The following is a 22,154-nucleotide window of genomic DNA, read 5'->3' on the forward strand; positions in this document are numbered from 1 at the left end:
CCCACTCAGACTCGGGCATCCCCCTTACAACCACTGCTGGGTGGCAGAGGCAGACGACATGGGAGAGCGAGCCACCCCAGTGGTGCATGGCATTTAGGGCCTTCACTACATGCTCCGAGTGGTCTTTTGTCCCAGCCCACATAAAGCACTGGTCCTCCAGCTTTTCCTGCCACCAGCAATCCTTTATCATAAGACTATTCTCACAATTACATGAAGAAATCAGGAACGCTCCAGAGAATAAGAATTTCAGGTTCTAAAACAGTGATGAATCCGTTGTCATTCCGCAGAGATTTCCTTGACAGTGGGGCTGCTTAGATACCAAACAGAGTATGTCAAAGGGCCTCAAGGTGTGGAAGACCTGGCAAAGGTGTGTCCTGGCAATTAGAAGAGGGATACAGAGCTGGATGGTGCTCTTTTGCAAAGTGGATATAGACTGCCATCTATTGGTCCAGAGAAAGAGAATGCTAAAGCTTTTTATGCACCCAACATTAGACACAGGTAGAACTGCATTGTTACGATCACAGAAAACAATTGCATTTCTTGCAGGAAAAGTAAACTGAGCGCTGCCTGTGTTGCATGCCGTTGACTTGAGCTGACACACATCCTACCCTGTAGGCACCAGTCAAGTCCCAGCAAGCTCCAGACAGATTATGGGGGCCATGGAGGCTTGGCAGTATCTAGTTTCATGATTGGGCAGCTCTATGACAGTAGCAAGCTGTCAATTTCACATGTCAATTCTACCAGTAAGTCAGGGTAGTCATACCAGATCATTGGTCTTGGCTCGCTTGGAAAAGGTATATGAAATCTTTTCTTTTGTTGTTGTTGAAAGATTATTGTTACATGCCTTCCCAGTGTCCTGATTTCCCAGGGACAGTCCGGGAATTACGAAAGCCATCCCAGCTTCTGATCTGATCCTGGAATGTCCCTGTTTCCCCTGCCAGTCCAGCCACTTCCCAGCTCAGGGAGGAAGATGAGTCAGTGCTTGTCCTGAGCAACAGTGACTGCAGCTTTGGTGGCTGTCTCTCCATGGCCTCTCTGTGGCTGCTGCCAGCCTCCTCCTTTGGGTAGCTCATAGCAGCTGCTGGAGAGCAGGTGAGGAGGAGGAGAGGCTGCAGCTGGCGATGCCCAGCCCTGTGTGATGTGCCAACTCTGAGGGGTGGGAAGAAAGGGGTGTGGAGAGCAAGGAGTCTTGATCTTTGAAAAAAAAAATGCTTTGTGCATCTGCATCTAATCTTACCCCTTTCTAAAATTCATTTATTGGTGAGTGCTTTCCTTTTTGCAAACCTACTGAAGAATAAAACAAAATAAAACCGGGATGAAGGGGTTTTCTCAGGACAGTGGAGTGCTGAGTTGCATCTTCTCATTTATATTTTCTGGTGTACAGCAGTATCTCGGGTTAAGAACTTAATTCGTTCTAGAGGTCCATTCTTAACCTGAAATTGTTCTTAACCTGAGGTACCACTGTGCTGGTGCCACTGTGCCGCCGCCACACGATTTCTGTTCTCATCCTGAAGCAAAGTTCTTAACCTGAGGTACTATTTCTGGGTTAGCAGAGTCTGTAACCTGAAGCGTCTGTAACCTGAAGCGTCTGTAACCCAAGGTTCCATTGTATATTGTTTTGTTTCAATGTAACTTTACTGATAGAGCTTATGTTATATGCGCTGAGTACAACACAGTACCTTTCTCATCTTTGGGGTCTTGTTCCGTGTTATGCTGTGGCTTATGTTTCTGTGCAGACGTATGATGAACAGTCAAAAGGTTGTGCTGCATGTCAGTGTCCAGATATGCCTCAGATTTGTCAGGGACTAGCAGCTTGTGCAGGCACTACAGGGGTGGAGGCATGGAAGAGGAATCCTCAGACTGTGGGAGTCATACAGCTAAGGCAGAGGCTTGTAAAAACTGCAGGGGCCCCCTGACATTCCTCTGGGCAATGATTACCTTATACGGAGAGGGGAGTGTCAAGCCTTGACTGGATGAGGTAACAGGAGACTTTGGAAAAACGGCCATGCGGCTGGGAGAACAAAGGAGACAATAAAAAGTTACCGGGGAGGAGAAGAAGTCTGAACGAGCTGCTCTCTCATATCATGGAAATGTTGCTAGCTTTCTGCGTCTTTATTTTACCCTAAAGAAGTGCCACTTGTAATGGCAGGCTCCAACAAGTGGTGCCCTCTCTGAGGCTCAATTAAAAGAAGAGGAAAACTTAAAAGAAAGGAGGCTGACTGAAGAAAGCAGTTGAGACGGACTTCAAAGGCTAAATAAAGGAAGCAGTGGGACGCTGACTTCAAACTTCAAAGGAAACTGTAAGAGGCTTCTCGATCATCGACTCATCTCGCCCGGAAAGGGTTACACAGCGCTGAATTCATCTACGGATCCCTGGTGAGTCGATCCCTAATATATTGATTTTAGAAATATGGGCAGTTCCCTGTCATCTCCGCAACAGAACTTTTTAAAGGACTTAAAATTTCTCCTGTCCTCCAACAAATTGGAAGTCCCTGATGGCGATTTGATACAGCTCATTCAAGCCATCGATGAGCATTGCCCCTGCTTTGCTGCAAATGGGACTTGGGAACTAAAACAATGGGATAAAATTGGAGCACATTTTCATGGACATCCCAGTTTCAGTGTTCGAATTTTAAATGCTTGGTGTAAGATTTGTTATGCTATGGGCTCTTTATCACCAAAAAATATCTCCATGGCTGGAAATAATTCTTTAATTCAGCATGCTGTTATGCCATGTGTTCCAGCACTCGCTTTGCCAGCAGCCCCAGACCCCAAACCTCAAGATTACAGTTCCTCACCAGAGGACCCAATCCTGCAAAAATACATTGGTCTGGCTGGAAATGACCCTGCTCTTTCAGCAGCAGAATCAGCTACCCCTTTTCAACGTGCAGTCCTTGCCTGCTCCTTATCTCAGGATACCATGGCATTCCCTGTTATTGTGCCCCCTGCTGGTGCTCCAGCAGGAACTCAAGCCCAGCTGTTGGTTCCAGATGACATCAAGCTTTTGGCACGTACAGTTTTACCCCCGTCAGCAGGTGTATTGTTTGCCCATGAATGGGAAATCGCCTGTCGTGCTTATGCTCCTGCTTTACTGCAACAAGCAAGAGGGAATAATCCTAATCTTACCCTCGCAGATCTGATGGATGCTATGATGGGGCGTGGTCCCTTTGATCAGGCTTCAGTGCAAGCCACACTGCTGCAAATCCTGTTGAGGGATACTGCTCTTGCTGCTCAACAAGCAATGAGAAAAATCCCAGGACCCACCAGTGTTCAGTCTAGGTGGGGTTCAATCAGCCAAGAACCTAGAGAATCATATTCTTTCTTTATGGACAGGCTGCTTACAGCAGTGAGTAGACAAATTGAAAATCCTGAAGCCAAGCAAATAATTATCAAACAATTGGCCTTTGAAAATGCAAATGAGGATTGTAAGGTTGCGTTGCGCCCGATAATACGCAATCCTACCACAGACACAGCAGCTATGCTTCGCATTTGTCAGTCTGTTGGTACAGCCACCCACAAGGCCCATTTGCTGGCAGCAGCGCTAAATAAAAACCAGCCTGTAGCCATTGATACAACGTTTCCAGCGTGGCAAACCAAGATCACCGATACCTCAGTGTGGATAGAACAGTGGCCTCCACCAAAAGAAAAATCCGGAGCAACGGCACCATCTCGTTTCTGAACAGCTTATTTCTGAACAATTGACTTTCGGCCACATTGAACCATTTTCATCCCACTGGCTCCAGCAGACAGGAATGGTTTGCTTTTACATTGCCAGTATATAACAATTCGCAGCCCACCCAGCGATATCAGTGGATTGTCCTGGCTCAGGGCATGTGGAACTCCCCTACACTTTGTCAACATTTTGTGGGTGAAGCATTGAAACCTTTCCGCATACGCCACCTAGAGGACAAGCCTTTGTGGGTTCCAGCTCGACGCGTGCAGCCATGGCGAGTCCCTTCAATTGCAGAAGTGCCTTCCCCACCATCTGCCTTGCCATCCTTTGCTGCACCGTTATACAAGGAAGAGAAGCAGACGACCCAGTCCAGTTGAAACCACCATATTTCACCTTATCAGCTGGCAAGCCGCAGTCGTCAGAATCCTACTCTGGCTGGCAGCATCCACACCTCAGCCACTCTCGAACTATAAGAACAGCTTTGTTGAATAAGACTTTTAGGGGAGAAAATTATCATAAAATATGGAGGGATAATATTTCTGTACAAGATATGATTATGTTTACCAGTTTATTGCATGCTTCTAGATGCTGGTTGTGTAAAATATGTCCCCTTTTACCCTTCATTCAGGCTTAATGCTTCATGGTGGATCCTTTCGATTTACAAATATTATATCCCCTAAGCAAACTTTTTGGCCTCCAGTACAATTGACCCTCCATGAGCCTGCCTCAATTTGTTTTCAAATTAGAGAGGGGAAAGAATCATGGGGCATATATCCAAACTGTCAATATACATTGAAATTCATGTTTAATAGCTCTTGTTCTCTTACAGGAACATACAGTGACCAATCTCAGTGCTGTAGGAGTGACACGAGTGCATGGTTAAAAATTAGCAAAGGAAGCCTACCATGCAGCTTGGAATCAGAATTCTTATATTCTTGGCTTCCGGATGGAAGTTGGCTTCGACGTTTATTAATTTTAGTGATCATTATAGTATTTATTTGCATTATTTTGTGTTGATGTATTCAAAGTATTCCTTCCTTAATTTCTATGTGTACTGCATAGTTGTCCAGTCCGCGGCCCGCTCCCACCCTTACAAGAGTTGCTTATCGCACTCGATATAATCGTGTTGGAACGGACATTTATGACTCTGATTAATAAAATAAAGAAAGAGGGCATGTGGGAGTCATACAGCTAAGGCAGAGGCTTGTAAAAACTGCAGGGGCCCCCTGACATTCCTCTGGGCAATGATTACCTTATACGGAGAGGGGAGTGTCAAGCCTTGACCGGATGAGGTAACAGGAGACTTTGGAAAAACGGCCATGCGGCTGGGAGAACAAAGGAGACAATAAAAAGTTACCGGGGAGGAGAAGAAGTCTGAACGAGCTGCTCTCTCATATCATGGAAATGTTGCTAGCTTTCTGCGTCTTTATTTTACCCTAAAGAAGTGCCACTTGTAATGGCAGGCTCCAACATCAGACCATTTTATAACTTGCCCACCTTCGTTGTTCAATGCTTACAGGGGAAAATCAGTAGTATTCAACTTGAAAATGGTACAAACAGGTTGCTATTAATCTCATTTTACAGATGAAGATGTTAGGGATATTGAATTTCCATTGGCCTCCTAGCAATTGATCAGCATCACTTGAGTGGCTCTATTCAAATGATAAGTTTTCATGCATATTTTTGTAATGGTTGCAGTTCTCTCCTGTGTGTGTTCTTTTTTTAAAAAAAATATTTTTTATTAGTTTTACATATAATCACAGTATGTAACACTGTATCCTCTTATTAAATCTCTTGGCTCAATGGAGCCTAAACGACTTCCCTCCCTCCCACTGATGGTTTACAAAATTAAAATTTTATATTATTGCATTTCACTTCTTTTCCTATTCTTGTTATATGATTACTTAAGATATTAAATTAATCAACCTGAATAGGTAACTAATTCATCTTACAAATCTTCAGATAACCCTGCTAATGATGTTAATTGCTTACAGTTGTCTTTCAAGTATAATATAAATTTGTTCCAGTCTTTTTGGAATGCTTGATTTTGCAGGTTCCGGATTCTTTCCGTCAGTTTTGCCAGTTCTGCAAAGTCCATCATTTTCATCTGCCACTCTTCTTTTGTTGGTACTTTGTGCTGTTTCCACTTTCAGACTAATAAGATTCTTGCTGCAGTTGTTGCATATAAGAACAATTTTTTATCTTGTCCTGTGTGTGTTCTCATCCACCCAGAACTGCTCATTTCCACTCTTTGCTCTGGGCCAGCTACCAAGTGGAATGTAGTAAGCCTGACTATCTACACCATCCTGCCAAATGTTGAGAAACACTCTACTGTTCCCCTTCCTACTCTGTCAGAATCTGAAGATTTTCCCTGCAGATGGCAAAGTCCAAGCACTTAAAGCAAGATTGTGTGTGACATGGATATGGGTGGGACCCACTGTAAACAATTTTTAAAGGGTAAAGATAAAGGGACCTCTGACCATTAGGTCCAGTCACAGATGACTCTGGGGTTGCAGCGCTCAACTCGCTTTATTGGCTGAGGTAGCCAGCATACAGCTTCCGGGTCATGTGGCCAGCAGGACTAAGCCACTTCTGGTGAACCAGAGCAGCGCACGGAAACGCTGTTTACCTTCCTGCCAGAGTGGTACCTATTTATCTACTTGCACTTTTTGGTGTGCTTTCGAACTGCTAAGTTGGCAGGAGCAGGGACCCAGCAACGGGAGCTCACCCCCGTCGCGGGGATTCGAACTGCCGAGCTTCTGATCAGCAAGCCCTAGGCTCTGTTGTTAATTGTAACCATAGTTTATTGCCTTTGGCCTAGTTAAAATCCTAAGCATACCATGGACCCATGATTATGTTTGGGCACAGGTGAGACCTGCCTGGCAGCTTATTTAGTGACCATGATATTGATAGATTGCAATATTTGATAATTCACACTTTTAGTCTGCTGTGTCTTCCAGTATCTAAGTAGAAAGATGCTTTAATTATGTTTTGCTTGGTACGGCTGTACAGTTTAGCCATCGTATTAAATCCTGTTTTGTGGCTGCTGACCAGTCATTGATTGTGCTTTAGGTATTCGGATACTATGCTTAATGTTGGTTGGTAAGGAAAACAAGCTATAGTTAGGCATCATGTTTGCTGAGGATCTGTATTCTGTAGTGTGGCTTCAGAAACACAGGCAGTAGAAAACAGGCTGCAGTATAAATAATTTGAAAGCCCCTTTGTATAGTATTCCCATTTAGCTTCAACATCATGCCATGCTTCGATGGAGCCACCACTGTTCATTGATCTAATTTTCATAACTTAAAATAGCCTGTACTAGATTCCAGTTTTTCTGCTCCCTTTAAATGCCCTTTAATGGAGAACACTTGCAAGTTTCTGGAGCCACAGTATTTATCCTCATTTGTAACCAGAAACGTGAATAAATAATAGATCGTTCTCTCCTAAAATGGCTGACTCTTCATAATTTTGCTTTTTTGGGGTTTTTGTTTAGAGCCTCTCTGACCTTGTACAAAAGCTTGAAATATTCATATGCGCTACGTTGGGGTGCTGGTGTGTAGCCTTTCAAAATGCCGTGGTCCACAATCTGGTCCAAAGACAAAATTCAGAGAACCTTTAAATTAATCAAAAGAGAGGGTGATTAACATTTTGCTGCTTTTTTAAAATCAATAGTTGGAGGTCTGCATATTTGTGATGCTTGGCTGGTTGCCAAGTTGCTTTTGCTGCAAGGAGCAAGGGATCTTTAAGACGGTCTAAATTAGCTTCCATTTCTGAAGCTCCCTTCGTGAACATTTCAGAAGTTGATTCTGAAATCTAGCTTGCTAAATACACAGAGAAACATAGTTCCATATTCAGCTTCCATACAGGTGCATGTGTGGAGCAACTCCAAAAATAGGCAGGTGGGAATGGATCTCGCTGAACCATTCTTCTGCTCCTTGCTGCTGTTCATCCATACATTTGTCTGCATTGGGCCATGATCCCTTAGGCAAAGAGTTTCATTGCTGCTTTCTTATTTTTAGAGATACAGTAGTGCATGTCTGTCGGCAGATGTTGCATGGCAAGGTCCCAAACCACCACCACCCCATGAGGTTGAATAAGACACTTGACAACAGTATTTTAGTTTAATGGGCTAAAAAAAGGCCATAACTTTATTGGTTACAGACTGTGAGCGGTATTGGCTTAGGCATTGGACCTAACTGACTATATCTGACTCCTGCCCATCTGCACGGAGCCTGGGAAGGGTTAACCACCAGTAGAAGCTCCCCCAAGGCCACCGATAGGGGTCGTGCCTTAGGCCCTCGCCTCCCCAGGCTTTGGACAGGGCCACGCCCCCTGAATCCTTTAACAGAATACCCTTCAATGTGATGTGATGGCGCTACCTCCCCTCCTCTCTTGTCCAGCAATATTCCAATTCCTAACCGCCAAGCCAGAGCACCTGGAAGCATGAAAAGGGGTGAGATTCCTGCTGTGTCCTGCTTAAATCAAGCAGGCCACCCCCCCCCAGAGTAATCGGCTTGATTGCCTGGGCAGTGACACAGCCGGGAATCCCCCACGCCCAATCAAGCAGGGCTGACCACACCCCTGCGCACGTGAAGGTATCTGAGCCATGCCACATGAATATTGAACACTATGAAGGGTACAGAGGGAGGGACAGTGGAAAATTCTGTCTAAATAAGGCAGAAAATTTCACACATCCTGGAGAGAAATCTTTTTCCCAAAGAGAGAGGTAATATGTCGGTGGTTTTGATCAAAGAGTTTGAGCAATTTCAACATGGCTCCTTCTGAATTAAATAGTGGGTCGGAAAAGAATTTGCTGTTGTTCAATTATTTGCCCACCCTCTAGCATGTGGTCCCGGGGGAGATTACAGCAGCTTAAAGGTATAAAAATAATTAAGTTTTACAACTGAAGATAGCTCATGCTGCATCACGTGGAGACAATATAATTGTGGGACTCATTCCTGCACAAGGAAGTCGCTGATCAAGGCACAGCTACAAGCCTTTGCTTGTTAAATGAAATAACTGTTCTTACTACAGTGGTGTAGAGAAACCTGAAGCCATCAAAAAAAAGAACAAATAAGTTCTAGAAGTACTCCCATCTAAGAAACGAAATAGCACTATACATCATGCAGGCTTAACATGATCAGTAAATCAGAGTAATGAGTTTGATCCAACGCCTATTAATATAAGTGGAAGAACTCCAGAGACTTGTGGGCCAAAACTGCAGTTGCAGCAGGCTTACATTTCCTGAGCCAGATCCCCAAGCACATAAACGGAATATTGGAACTGTGCTCCAATATGCATTTTGTGACTAAGAGAACTAAATGGGATCATCTTCATATGATTCAGCTAATGCCAAGGGGGGACAAAACAAAAAGAAACCCCCAATGAGCTCAGAGTACAATGTACAATGGCCATTTCTCTCTCGCACCATAGCCCTGTAAGGGAGCTTCAGCCAAGAGACTGGCTCAACATCATGTAGACAACTTCATGACCAAGTGGGATTCAAACCCAGGTCTCCTCAGTCCTAGGCCACACTCACACCATACCTTTTAAGCACTGAGATACCACTTTGAACAAACATATACAGTGGTACCTCAGGTTACAGACGCTTCAGGTTACAGACTCCGCTAACCCAGATGTAGTACCTCAGGTTAAGAACTTTGCTTCAGGATGAGAACAGAAATCACGTGGCAGCAGCGGGAGGCCCCATTAGCTAAAGTGGTGCTTCAGGTTAAGAACAGTTTCAGGTTAAGAACGGACCTCCAGAACGAATTAAGTTCTTAACCTGAGGTACCACTGTACACTCACCTATCCTAGTTGCAGCTTGCTGTTCCTTCCTCTTGTGGTTCTCACTTCCTGCCTGCAATGGTCCCTTATCTTAAGATGGCATACAGCCTTTCTAGATCTCTATATAGGACCCAGGCTCAGCATCACAGCACAGTGAGGCAAATTTAGAGATCATCTGATGCATCTGGGTCATGTCCCCAGTGCTGAAGTTATAAATTTCATATACATAACAATGCTCTGTTTAAGTGTATTATAAGCATTGATTTGTGTGTGTGTGTTTTGCGTATAGGGACAGAGCTAGTAACTTTCCACTGGGTGTGGTAAGGTGACTTGTGACTAAATCTTGTGAATGCATCACAAGTTTTAGGTCTGTCACTCAGCAGGAGAACTAAGACCTGAGTACCTGCCTGTGTGTATATATGTAAATAAGGATGCTTGCAACACAGAGAAACAGCGGAAGGAGAGTGGCGCCGTTTGTGATTTTAGCAGAGAATCTACATTTTAGTAAAGATGTTTAAAGTCTCACCCTTGGATCAGTGAGAGCAAAATTTGTAAGCTGAAGCCCATTGCTAATATGTAATGGGTTGTTTGCATGTTTGTTGTTTTGTAACAGTTTTGCTGCTATATTCTAGATTACTAAAGGCACTTCCGAACTGTGGTTTATTGTGGACCTGGCACTGTTGATGTGTGTGAAATTTTTACAGGAACCACGTGATATTGGTTTCTTCAAAATGTTATCCCATATTTCTCCTCCTGCCACCTCCCCCATTTCAATCTGCATTTACTTTTTCTGCATTTTTATTTACGTGCTGGGTTTTCTATGGTAAATCCAGATTAAACTGTAAAAATAATATGGAACGAGGTTTTGAAGACGATGATAGTGTGTGGATGCTGCACAAAACTTCCATGCCTGAGCAGCATCAATGATAAACTCTGGTGTGGAAGCATCACTTTATGCATAGAGAGAAAAGATTACTGAACTATTTATGAAATAGTACCATTGGAGAGTATGCCATGCCCTCTTCAGTGGCTGCTGGTTTTGTGCAATTCCAAGCCATCAGCACATTTTATTCATTCTACAGTCCAAGTAAATTATTGCTATTACAAGATGCATATTGATTGTGTTGCTCTTATCCATTTAATTAGCTGGTCTGTGAAAGAGGTTTTGGATACTTAAAGGAGGAGTAGGGGAGGGGGAAGACTGAATATCCTGAATTGGAGCTTTTCTTATCACACTTTTGGGAATTACATCATTGGCTCATTACAAATCTGTTCTTGCTACTGCATATTCATCTCGCTGTGGATTAACATGCTGCAAACATTTCCCATGTTAATAAGCTTTCTTATGTGATTTCCACACTGCAAATCCGTATACCTGTCTCTGGTGTTTTGAAAATGTAAAGGCCATAAGCACTGGGCAAAACAAAATGTATGGAGTATGTCTTGCTTTTACTCACTTTGACTTGTAAAACCTTGTAGCCTAGGCTACACCTCTTAGTATTTGGAGCTTAGTGTGTGGCTGGTCTTGCACTCAAATGAGAGGTTACATTCAGTAGCCTTTTGATGCTTCCAAGCTGCATGATTCTAGTGATCAACATGTTATACAAAATGGCATAGAGATGTGGGTGGCACTGTGGTCTAAACCACTGAGCCTCTTGGGCTTGGCAATCAGAAGGTCGGCAGTTGGAATCCCCATGACAGGGTGAGCTCCTGTTGCTCTCCTCCAGCACCTGCCAACCTAGCTGTTCGAAAACATGAAGTACAAGTAGATAAATAGGTACCACTGTGGTGGGAAAGTAAATGGTGTTTCCATGCGCTCTGGTTTCCATCACAGTGTCCTGTTGCACCAGAAGCTGTTTAGTCATGCTGGCCACGTGACATGGAAAGCTGTCTGTGGACAAACACTGGCTCCCTCGGCCTGAAAGCGAGATGAGCGCCACAACCCCGTAGTTGCCTTTGACTGGACTCAACCATCCAGGGGTCCTTTACTTTTACCTTTTACAAAATGGCATATATATAATGATGCTTGGTAGTCACTCACTTACCTTGACCAAAATTATTTGGATGCCTCCACACCATATAAAGCCTTGAATTTGGTGCACCCTAATTGTGTGCTTTTTAAAAAATAAATCTGAAAATAGGCCATTTCTGCATCTCTCCCTCAAAATGAGAAATATGAAGAGTACACCAAAATAGTTAAGCTAGATAGAAAAGTTGAATTTGATTGGCACATAACCTGTGAAACTTCCTGAAAAACTAGGAACATGGAATGTTTTCATGAACAGTCAAAACAGGGGAAGATAGGTTTGCCTCATTTTGGAAGCTAGGACTCCAGAGCCAAGCAAGCATATGTAGAATGGATTTTCATTCTGTGGGAGTTTTCTTAGGGGATGAGCTATTTCAAATAGCAGCCAGGAACAGGATACTTGATTGCAGATGTAAATTGAACATATGCTACAAGGTCAATAAAAATTGAAACACCAAGGTGAATTAGATACTTTTAAAGGATTCTATGATTTATGGCAACAGAGTTTTGCATACATTTGCTTCCCCACCCCACAAAACTTCCCCTTCCAAGTATAATATATTTGTGGTCAAGGCTTTCCCTAACCAATATTTTTCTTATTTTACAGAATCCCCTTCATCTGCAGTTGAGCTTAGAACGCTCATTAAGTTTCGACGCTGATGTCACTTTCTCCATCTTGGCCTTGAACAACTGGTATAACTTTAGCTTGATGGTGTGCCAGGAAGAGTGGAACATCACAGATTTTCTCTTCCTCACACAGCAGAGCTCCAAGTTTCATTTGGGATCCATTATAAATATCACAGGGAACCTCACCTCAACCAGCAACCTCTTGACTTACCTGCAAGTTCATCTGGAGAACATTAAGGACACAACATCAACGGTGGTGATGTTTGGCTGCGACATGGAAAGCACAAGGAGGATTTTTGAAATTACCACCCAATTTGGGGTGATGCCTCCTGATCTCCACTGGATTCTTGGAGATTCGCACAACGTGGAAGAGCTGAGGACAGAAGGCTTGCCGTTGGGTCTCATAGCTCATGGGAAAACAACACAGTCTTTTTTTGAAGACTACATACAGGATGCAATGGAGCTTGTAGCTAGAGCTGTTGCTTCCGCTACAATGATCCAACCAGAACTAGCGCTTATTCCAAGTACAACCAATTGCTTGAACACTGAGAGAAAAAATCTCACTTCGGGCCAGTATTTATCAAAGTAAGATTATCTCTCAATTAATTTCCTTGCAAGCACTGTGAATGTGTGATGCCGACACTCCATATTTAAGGGTTCAATCAGGACTTGCCTAAAGGTCCAGATGGTACTGAGTAGGGTGGGACTTAGAGAACAGAAGCAAGAGGGCAAGGATGAGGTGCTTAACCCTGACCCTGCCTCATGTTTTTCCCTGGAGCTCTACTTCTCCAGCTAGTTTTCTCTCAGCCTCAGGAAACTTGGGCCTGGGAACCTGAGCTGGGGTTTGAAATGTAGAAGGAAAGTAATGGGGAGAGGGAGTTAAAGCACTGTTAACCCAACTGCAACTTCCCCACTATAACTTGCGTCCTCACTCACTTTGCAGCTACTCCGGTGGAGTCCTGGGAATCATTCAATCTAGCCCTTATTTCCAGTGAAACAGCTTCTTTTTTATTTCATGTGCTCTGTAGGCTATTATTTGTATGATTGACTGTATAATAATTTTACTTGGATTTTCATGTTGACCTCAGTGGAGTACTAGACAGAAGACACAATAATGACATCATGGAGAGTCTGGTGGAAATGACTATGGCCATCACATCATCACTTCCTTTCCAGAAAAGCCAGTGCTGATGTGAGAACTCTCCTTACCAGGAGCAGAAATAATGGCGTGACCCAACTATGATGGCGTCAAGGGAATGTCAACACATTATGGCCATTTCCAGTGATCACAGGACTCAGTGGCCATACAGAACCAAGAGCTAGCCTATTCTCACCTATTATAGAGAAGCTTCCCAAATGGTTATATAGGGTAACTAACATCTCCGCTCTCACAAGTCTGGCTTTCTCAAATACAAGCAAGGCTTTTGGACCATGATGTTGCTGCAGCAATTAAGCCATTTGACTTTGACACTCTGATATCTAAGGATTTATCCAGATGATTTGCCCCACCTAAGTTTTTTTTTTTTAAGTTGACTTTTAAATTCTGTGATGTCATATCCAGCTTCCATTTAAAGGTGTACAGCTTGCTTTTAGAATAGAACTTGTAATGGTTTGGAAAAAATATGGTGGCAGGTGATGACCCTCGAAATAGTGTTACAACCTACCCTCCCCTTTGACCCAGGGATATTTTGAAAAGCACAGTCAATTTTGTTGGGCTTATTAAGAGTGGGGGGGGGGACTCCATTTACCTCCTATGATTAATCACCTGGGTATGTTCATTCATAGGAGCTAAATTGAGTTGCTGGTTTTTTCAGGAAGACTGGAGAACAGTAATGATAGAGGATATGGGGTAACTTTAGGACAGCAGTAGGAAGCCTGTACCCTGCCCCCAGAAGTTATTGGACTTCAAGTCTCATCAGCCCTGGCTAACATGACCAATGGACAGGGAAACAGGAAACTGGATGGCCAAACATGTGGAGGGCCAAGAATTCCCTATCCCTGATTTATGACAGTATTCTTATTAATGTATTGGAGGGGGCTGGACTAGATAACCCTTGGGGTCCCTTCCAACTCTCCTATTTTATGATTGTATTATTCCTTGTTTATGGAATTTATGGTCATTATAAGTTTCTAAAGGCTAATTATTTTTAAAAGCTATTGCATTCTACTTTGCAGATGAAACCCATACTCTGCTAATACAGGAGAGCAATCTCTGTAGTTTAAAAACTGGGGTCTCTCAACAGTTCTCTTACAAGTTTGCGGCTGCGCTTTTGCAGTGAATCACATGTATTAGAGGCTTCGTGATGAGAGAATTTCTGCTGATCACCCTTGTAACAGGGTAAAAAGCATTAGGACTTGAAAGGCCCATCTCATCTGTAAATTATGGTGTTTTAACTATGCTATTTAGGTAATTAAAGGACTGTGTGATTTGACTTGCTGCCCATACTCATTTTCTCATTCTGTACTAAACTTTGCGAGATAAAGACAGAATGACCAAGTCATCAGACTAATGAATGCAGAATAATTGAATTAACCCATCAGCGAATGTTGACTACTGTGACTCTTTAGGAAAGAAGCACCAGTGTTTCAAAATCTTCATGAAAAGGACCAAAATACAGTGCCTTTGTGTTTATGAGCTACTGGCTGCACGCATTACATTTTAGGCACACAACTAAGCTTTTTTTTTAAAAAAAAGTGCCCACCTAAAATGTAAAGTGTGAAGATGACAAGTACAGTCATACCTCGGTTACAGACGCTTTCGGGTTGCGCGTTTTCGGGTTGTGCACTGCGCCGAACCCAGAAGTACTGGAAAGGGTTACTTCCAGGTTTCAGTGCTCGCACATGCGCAGAAACACTAAATTGTGCTTTGCACATGCGCAGAAGCTCCGAATCATGACCCGCGTGTGCGCAGACATGGCACTGTGGGTTGCGAATGCTGCGGGTTGCGAACGTGCCTCCCGCACGGATCACGTTTGCAACCCGTGCGTCCACTGTATGTAACATACTAGCACACTACTAAGGAGATGTAGTTGGCCAAAGCTGAAGTCCTTTGTTGCATTTATCATTCACTTTAGCCCAGCAAGGCCTTAATCATTGCCTTAGACCAGGCACGTCCAACAGGTAGATCGTGATGTACCGGTAGATCACTGGACGTCTGTGATAGATCACTGGTAGATCACTGGCTCCCCCCACAGAAGCTCAACAACTTTGGTTTGCCTTAAAAAGCTCAACATTCCTGCACCGCCAAAAAATGGGGCTTTCCTCCTCCCTAAAAAAAGAGCTCAACAACTCTTTCACCTGAAACCCCCAAAACAGGGCTTCCATTCCTAAAAAAAACAGCTCAACAACTTTGACCTGAACCCTCCAAAAGGGGGTAGATCACTGCCAGTTTTTAACTCTGTGAGTAGATCACAGTCACTTGGGAGTTGGCCACCCCTGCCTTAGACAAATCTCATATATTTCTGTCCAGGCCACAGATCTTTCTCCCCCTGTAAAGGCAGTAGCGGAGAAAGGGGGCGTGGGGTGGTCCACCTAGGTGTCATCCTGAGGGGGTGACATTCGGTGTGCACCCCCTGCCTGACACTCCCAAGCCTCCCAAGCTGTCAAAATGAAGGGGGAAGGCTGTGGGCAAAGCAGTGCAGCTCCCCACATTCCCCCGACGGCTCGGGGTAGAGTCCCGAGCCTTCAGGGGAAGGGAGGAGCTGCACCACTTTGCCGGTGCCCTTCCCCCTTCATTTTGGCAACCCGGGAGTCGGGGGAGAGTCGCAGGTGGATGGTACGCCATTGCCCTGCACTCCCAGCTGGAGGACGCAGGCAGGCAGGGGAGAGGATGGGAAGGAGGCAGGCAAGCAAACAAACCAGGGGGCTGGAATGGGTGCCACGTGCCACGTCCCCTCCCTTTCTATGAGCGGTTCGCCCTGCCCCTGGACATGCCGCCCCGGGTGCCAGAGAAGCTTCCTTCGCCACTGGGTGCACAGACATGCCCTCAATATTCTATCAGATCCATAATGTAATATATGATGCAGGTGTTCCACACAGATGCTCCCATGATTAAATAACCCTGATGTCTCGCTTTCTTTTTTTGAGTCTGAAAACCACAAATACAGCATCCCCACTCTTCCATCATGGGAAAAGGATCATCCCAAAGAAAAATCTGAATTTGGCCTTAAACTTCAGTCCTCATCCAATTTACCACTGCATTCAGGGCGGCTTACCTCTGAGTAGATAGCATTTGGATTACAGTTTCAGGCACTTTTGAAGAAAAAGCATTTGAATGAGAGGGCAAAGCAAATTTCTGCTGTGGGAGATCCGTTGTCTTGATTCTCTCTTGGTAACATCTTGCATTTGTCTCATAGGTTTTTAGCCAATACCACTTTTCACGGGCTCAGTGGCCACATTAAAGTGAAAGGCTCTTCCATCATCAGTTCGGAAAACAACTTCTTCATTTGGAATCTGCAGCACGATCCGGTAGGGAACCCGATGTGGACTCGTTTGGGGAGCTGGCAAGAAGGAAAGATCATAATGGATTACGGGATCTGGCCAGAGCAGGCCCAGAGGCACAAAAATCACAACCAGCATCCCACCCGGCTGCACCTGAGGGTGGTGACCCTCATTGAGCATCCCTTCGTGTTCACAAGGGCTGTGGATGATGAAGGACTGTGCCCAGCTGGACAGCTCTGCTTGGACCCCTTGACCAATGATTCAGCCATGCTGGATGCCCTCTTCGAAAGCCTTCAAGGGGGCAATGACACAGTGCCCACAGAGCTGAAGAAATGCTGCTATGGCTACACTATAGATTTGCTGGAAAAATTGGCAGAGGATATGAACTTCGATTTTGACCTGTACATTGTCGGCGACGGGAAATATGGGGCTCTGAAGAACGGTCAGTGGACAGGGCTTGTAGGCGACCTCCTGGCTGGGACTGCCCACATGGCTGTGACATCGTTCAGCATCAACACAGCCCGTAGCCAAGTGATCGATTTCACCAGCCCATTCTTTTCCACCAGCTTGGGCATTCTGGTGAGAACCAAAGACACCGCGGCTCCTATTGGAGCTTTTATGTGGCCGCTCCACTGGACCATGTGGTTGGGGATTTTTGTGGCGCTGCACATCACTGCAATCTTTCTCACTCTGTATGAATGGAAAAGCCCCTTTGGGATGACCCCCAAGGGAAGAAACAGGGATAAAGTTTTCTCCTTCTCCTCTGCCTTGAACGTCTGTTACGCCATCTTGTTTGGTAGAACAGCTGCCATCAAACCCCCCAAGTGCTGGACTGGAAGGTTTCTCATGAACCTCTGGGCCATTTTTTGTTTATTTTGTCTGTCGACGTACACAGCTAATCTGGCTGCTGTCATGGTGGGAGAGAAAATCTATGAAGAACTGTCTGGAATACACGATCCAAAAGTAAGGACCAGCCGTTTATTTATATAGTCAGCTTTTGGTTCTTTCCATTATAAGAACAGTCTTCCCTACTGCTATTTGTGCAAATTCTTTCGTTATGCCGCAGTGTCACATTTAGAACTGTATTTCATGTTTCCCCATTGTAAGGGCTTTGAGGGGGCTGGTTCAGACATACGTACTGTTCATCACTTGATGACTGCAGCAAGAAGCGGTAGAGCATGAGACTCTTAATCTCAGAGTTGTGGGTTCGAGCCCCAAGTTAGGCAAAAGATTCCTGCATTGCAAGGGGTTGGTGATCCTTGGGTTCCCTTCCAACACTACAGTTCTGTGATTCTATGTATGAATGAGCCGGATCAATCATCACGGACAAGATTTTGTGCCACATGTCAACTCCAATGCCCTACTTTCAAACTGAGTGCTCATTGTACATTCAGCGGTGAGACTGCAATGGTTGAGTCATCAAGTGATGAAAGCTATGTATGCAATACATGCACTAGCAGCAGCCTTGACTGAACATAATCATGAGCCACAGTTGACACAGGACCTGGACAGCCTACACATTCCTATGTACCTTGCAGTACAAGTGGAAATGTGCATCCCCATTCATAACACATAGCAGAGGAGTGGGGAAACTTCTGCTGGACTAAAGCTCCCATCATCCTTGACCATTGGTCCTGCTGGCTGCTGGGAACTGGAGTCCACCTATATAGGGAGGGTCATGGATTTCTCAAACCTGAGGTAGTGAGTATAGAGCCTAAGAGTCATTACCCATTCGCCCCTTTACTTTGCTTAACATCTGGCCTGGTGATGAGTTCTGGAGAAACAGAAAGGTTATTTTATGACATTTTGGATAGTCCTCACAAAGGTGGTGTGTGTGTGTGTGAACATGGTTTCATTTGCTAGAGGGCAAAGATCTAGATTTCTTTTTTCTTCTTCTCTTGCATTAGCAGCTTTTAAAATGAGAACCAAGTTGGTTCCAGTTGGTTCCATCAGAGTGGGTTGTACTAGCAAGTCTTAATTTAAAATAGTTTATGCCTCTGGCTACCAGTTGTTGGGAATCACAAGAGAGGCAAAAGGGCTGTTGCGTTTGGCTGTTGCATCTGATTGGCCGCTAGACTAGATGGGTCTCTGCTCTCTTACAACAAGGATCTTCTTGTGTGCAAAAAGAATATTAATGGGAAGATCTGAGGATGTGTGGGATGGAGTTAAAGAAATAAATGCAGGATTGCTTTTGAAATTAGGTGACAGTGAAGATTAGCACTCAAAATATGGCTGGAAAATGTTTCGACAAAATGGCTGGGTTTTGTTTCTAGAAGGAAGGTTTCAAATGAAATTTCTGTCTACGTTCGGTGAAATCCTACATCCAGTGAACTGTCCTGAGACCTACGGATATGGGGCAGTTGATAAATTCAATAAATAATAAATAATAATAATAATAATCACACTTACTCGCAAGTGTGTCTCACTATGTTCTTCTGGGTATGCATAGGACTCAAGTTTCCATGTAGGGTCCATTGTAATACTTTAATTCACGGATGAATTTCAAGCATTCTCTGGTTTTGAGATACTGCAGTATCTCTTAACAAGAGTTGGCTGTGTCCTTTTCTCATCGGTTTGGAAATATGCAGGCATTTACCTTTCTTTGGGTGAAAAGCCATCTCAGTTCTTAGATCACTTTGAAATTACTTCTGTGCATGTCATCCCATAATGTCTACTGCTCCTTTCTTCATTCCGTTTCTAGCCCAGACGAGAATCTAGAACAGGGTTTCTTTGTTCTAGCTGAAGAGAACAGCAGTGAGATGGCTTACGATATTAATATTTGTTAGAGGCTTGGCAAATGTATTGATAAAACAGCAGCTACTTTCAAGGGAAGTCCAGACCAGTTCCTATCAAATTAATTGGCTTTCTCTCCCTCCCTCCCCCCCCCCACCAGAAGTGTTTAATTAACTGGAAAGCCTCTGGGTGACTATTGCCCTCTCCTTGATTGGCTATGACAAATCCTTCCTCTCTCCTTTGTGCACAATTAGCTCCTGCAGTGGGTGGAATCTATGCATTAGCTGAAAGGAAAACATGGAAGAAATGCACTCCTTACATTTATTCTCCTTTATTCTCCTTGTTTATGTTGTGGGTCCAGTTAAAACAGGGGTGAGGAACTGCTTGGCTGTGGGCTGGGTGTGGTCCACAGCACACCCAAATCTGCCCCACATCCTCTCCTTCTGGGTCTTGCTGCTTCCACCCAACATTTCTCTGATGACAACCACTGTCCCTACCCAGCAATACCAACCATATAACCACCACCCCAATACCATCCATCATGTGCAATGGAAATGGTATCTGGACGAGCCCTAAAGAAAGGAGTTCTGCAATAAGGGGGCCACCACAAAGAAGACTCTCCCACTGGTTTCCACCAACTAAGCATGCAGAGGCTGCAGTATAATCTAGAAAACATCTTGTTGGCCAATGTGAGAACAAGAACCTGGAATTGATCCAGCAGACGTTTCTTATGTTCTTATTCCACCCTACTTTATAATGACTGGGGAAGACAAATGGCTGCTGGCATCTAATTTGACTCTTACATGTACAATAAAAAGACCTAATAAATCTAAAAATAGCTGTGGGGCATATCACCACAAAAACTCTAACAATGCCCTCACTTTGAAACCAGTAGTATGAATGAGGACAAAAAAATCAAACAGATCAAATAGTATCAAACTGCATTTCTCAAGGCTTTCTTCTTGATGGTCTCCTCCCACTCAAATTGCCTCTTGGATCCTTTTTCGGTTTTAGTGGGGAGCATTAAAAAAATCTTTTAACAAAATGCTAACCTTTTCAAGGTGGTGGAAGACAAGTATGATTTGGGGCTGGCAGATGGCAGGTTTGACACAGAAATAAAATCCCCTGCGAGCTCTCAAGCGAGTCGGCAGTCTGCGCTGAAATATTATTCAGACTTTCTGCCCCGGAAAAAAAAAAGGAGATTAAGAACTTTCCCATCTAAAGTCGCCATTGCCAGGGTACATTGGTGACTCCAAGAAATAAGCAGGGTCAGATGGAAACAAAACTGTCTGTCTCCCTAATAAATGCACAATAAGAAGGCATGCTAAGGTAGCTGAAGAACTCATCAGTCACACCATCACAGGGGCTAAGAGGCTTAAAGGGTGTTTGTAATGTAGCATCAACTATTTTTCTTCACAAGTCCTCCATCTCTTTAACAAGTGCCAAGGAGGCAGACATCAACAGGTGGAGTTTGCCCATCACTACTTCTCCATGCAGGATAAAAGCTCCTGTTCATTTCTTCCTGCCAGACATTTAAGGTAAAGGTAAAGGGACTCCTGACCATTAGGTCTAGTCATGGCCGACTCTGGGGTTGCGGAGCTCATCTCGCTTTATTGGCCGAGGGAGCCGGCATACAGCTTCCAGGTCATGTGGCCAGCGTGACTAAGCCGCTTCTGGCGAACCAGAGCAGAGCACGGAAACACCTATTTATCTACTTGCACTTTGACATGCTTTCGAACTGCTAGGTTGGCAGGAGCAGGGACCGAGCAATGGGAGCTCACCCCATCACGGGGATTCGAACCGCCAACCTTCTGATCAGCAAGTCCTAGGCTCTGTGGTTTAACCCACAGCACCACCTGCATTCCTTTTCCAGACATTTAAACTATATGTTATTTATTTAAAAAAATTAAACCCCTTTCCTCTTCCTCCAAGGAGCTTAGAGCAATGTACAGTCATTTTTCGATAGCCCTGTAAGGTAAAGGACCCCTGGGCAGTTATGTCTAGTCAAAGGCGACTATGGGGTTGCAGCGATCATCTTGCTTTTTAGGCTGAGGGAGCCGGCGTTTGTCCAGAGACAGCTTTCCATGTCATGTGGCCAGCAGGACTAAACTGCTTCCAGCACAATGGGACACCAGAAGCCAGAGCACACGGAAACGCCGTTTACCTTCCTGCCAAAGCGGTACCTATTTATTTACTTGCACTGGGGTGCTTTCGAACTGCTAGGTTGGCAGGAGCTGGGACAGAGCAATGGGAGCTCACCCTGTTGCAGGGATTCGAACCGTGACCTTCCAATAAGCAAGCCCAAGAGGCTCCGTGGTTTAGACTACAGTGCTACCTGCATCCTCCCTGTAAGTTAGCCTCAGGTGAGAGACTAGCCCAACGCCTTGTGTTCAGCTCCATAGGCAGGTGGGGATTTGAACCCATGTCTCCTCAGTCCAAGGCCCAATCACATCACACACTGAAAGCGCTATGAAATGACTTTAAATCATCATGGCTGTCCCCAAAGAATCCTGGGAGCTTTAGTCTGTTAAGGGTGCTAAGAGCTCTTAGGAAACTCCTTTCCTCTGCAGAGAGCAACCATTCTCAGATTTTCCTGTGAAGAGGGATTGAGTGTTCGGTCATTCTAAGGAATTGTAGCTCTGGGAGGGAAATGAAGGTCTTCATCCATGTATGTAACAGTATATACATTCCTCTGTGGTTTTCCAGCAATACATTAAGTAATGACCGAGCAAAATTTGTAAAGCTTGTTCATTCCATCCAATGACACCAATGGCTATATGGGAGGTGAGAATTTGCTACCCTGCAATGCTAACAGTGCCCAATTTTCGGCAGTGAGGGTGGTTTCCCCTGCACAGAGCCAAGCCAAGG

At 44.5% G+C, this 22,154-nt stretch overlaps 1 protein-coding gene across 1 annotated transcript in view; it reads left to right on the plus strand.

The window, feature by feature from the left end:
• GRIN3A (glutamate ionotropic receptor NMDA type subunit 3A) overlaps positions 1 to 22,154 on the plus strand; it is a 99,190-nt gene that overhangs the window by 36,503 nt on the left and 40,533 nt on the right. Inside the window, exons 2-3 of the mRNA XM_083718489.1 lie at positions 12,094 to 12,698; positions 16,469 to 17,516. Coding sequence (XP_083574615.1) covers positions 12,094 to 12,698; positions 16,469 to 17,516 — 1,653 coding nt within the window. The remainder of the gene's footprint in view (positions 1 to 12,093; positions 12,699 to 16,468; positions 17,517 to 22,154) is intronic.

This window comes from Podarcis gaigeae (genome assembly GCF_964106915.1).
Source record: "Podarcis gaigeae genome assembly, chromosome: 17".
Taxonomy (NCBI): Eukaryota; Metazoa; Chordata; class Lepidosauria; order Squamata; family Lacertidae; genus Podarcis; species Podarcis gaigeae.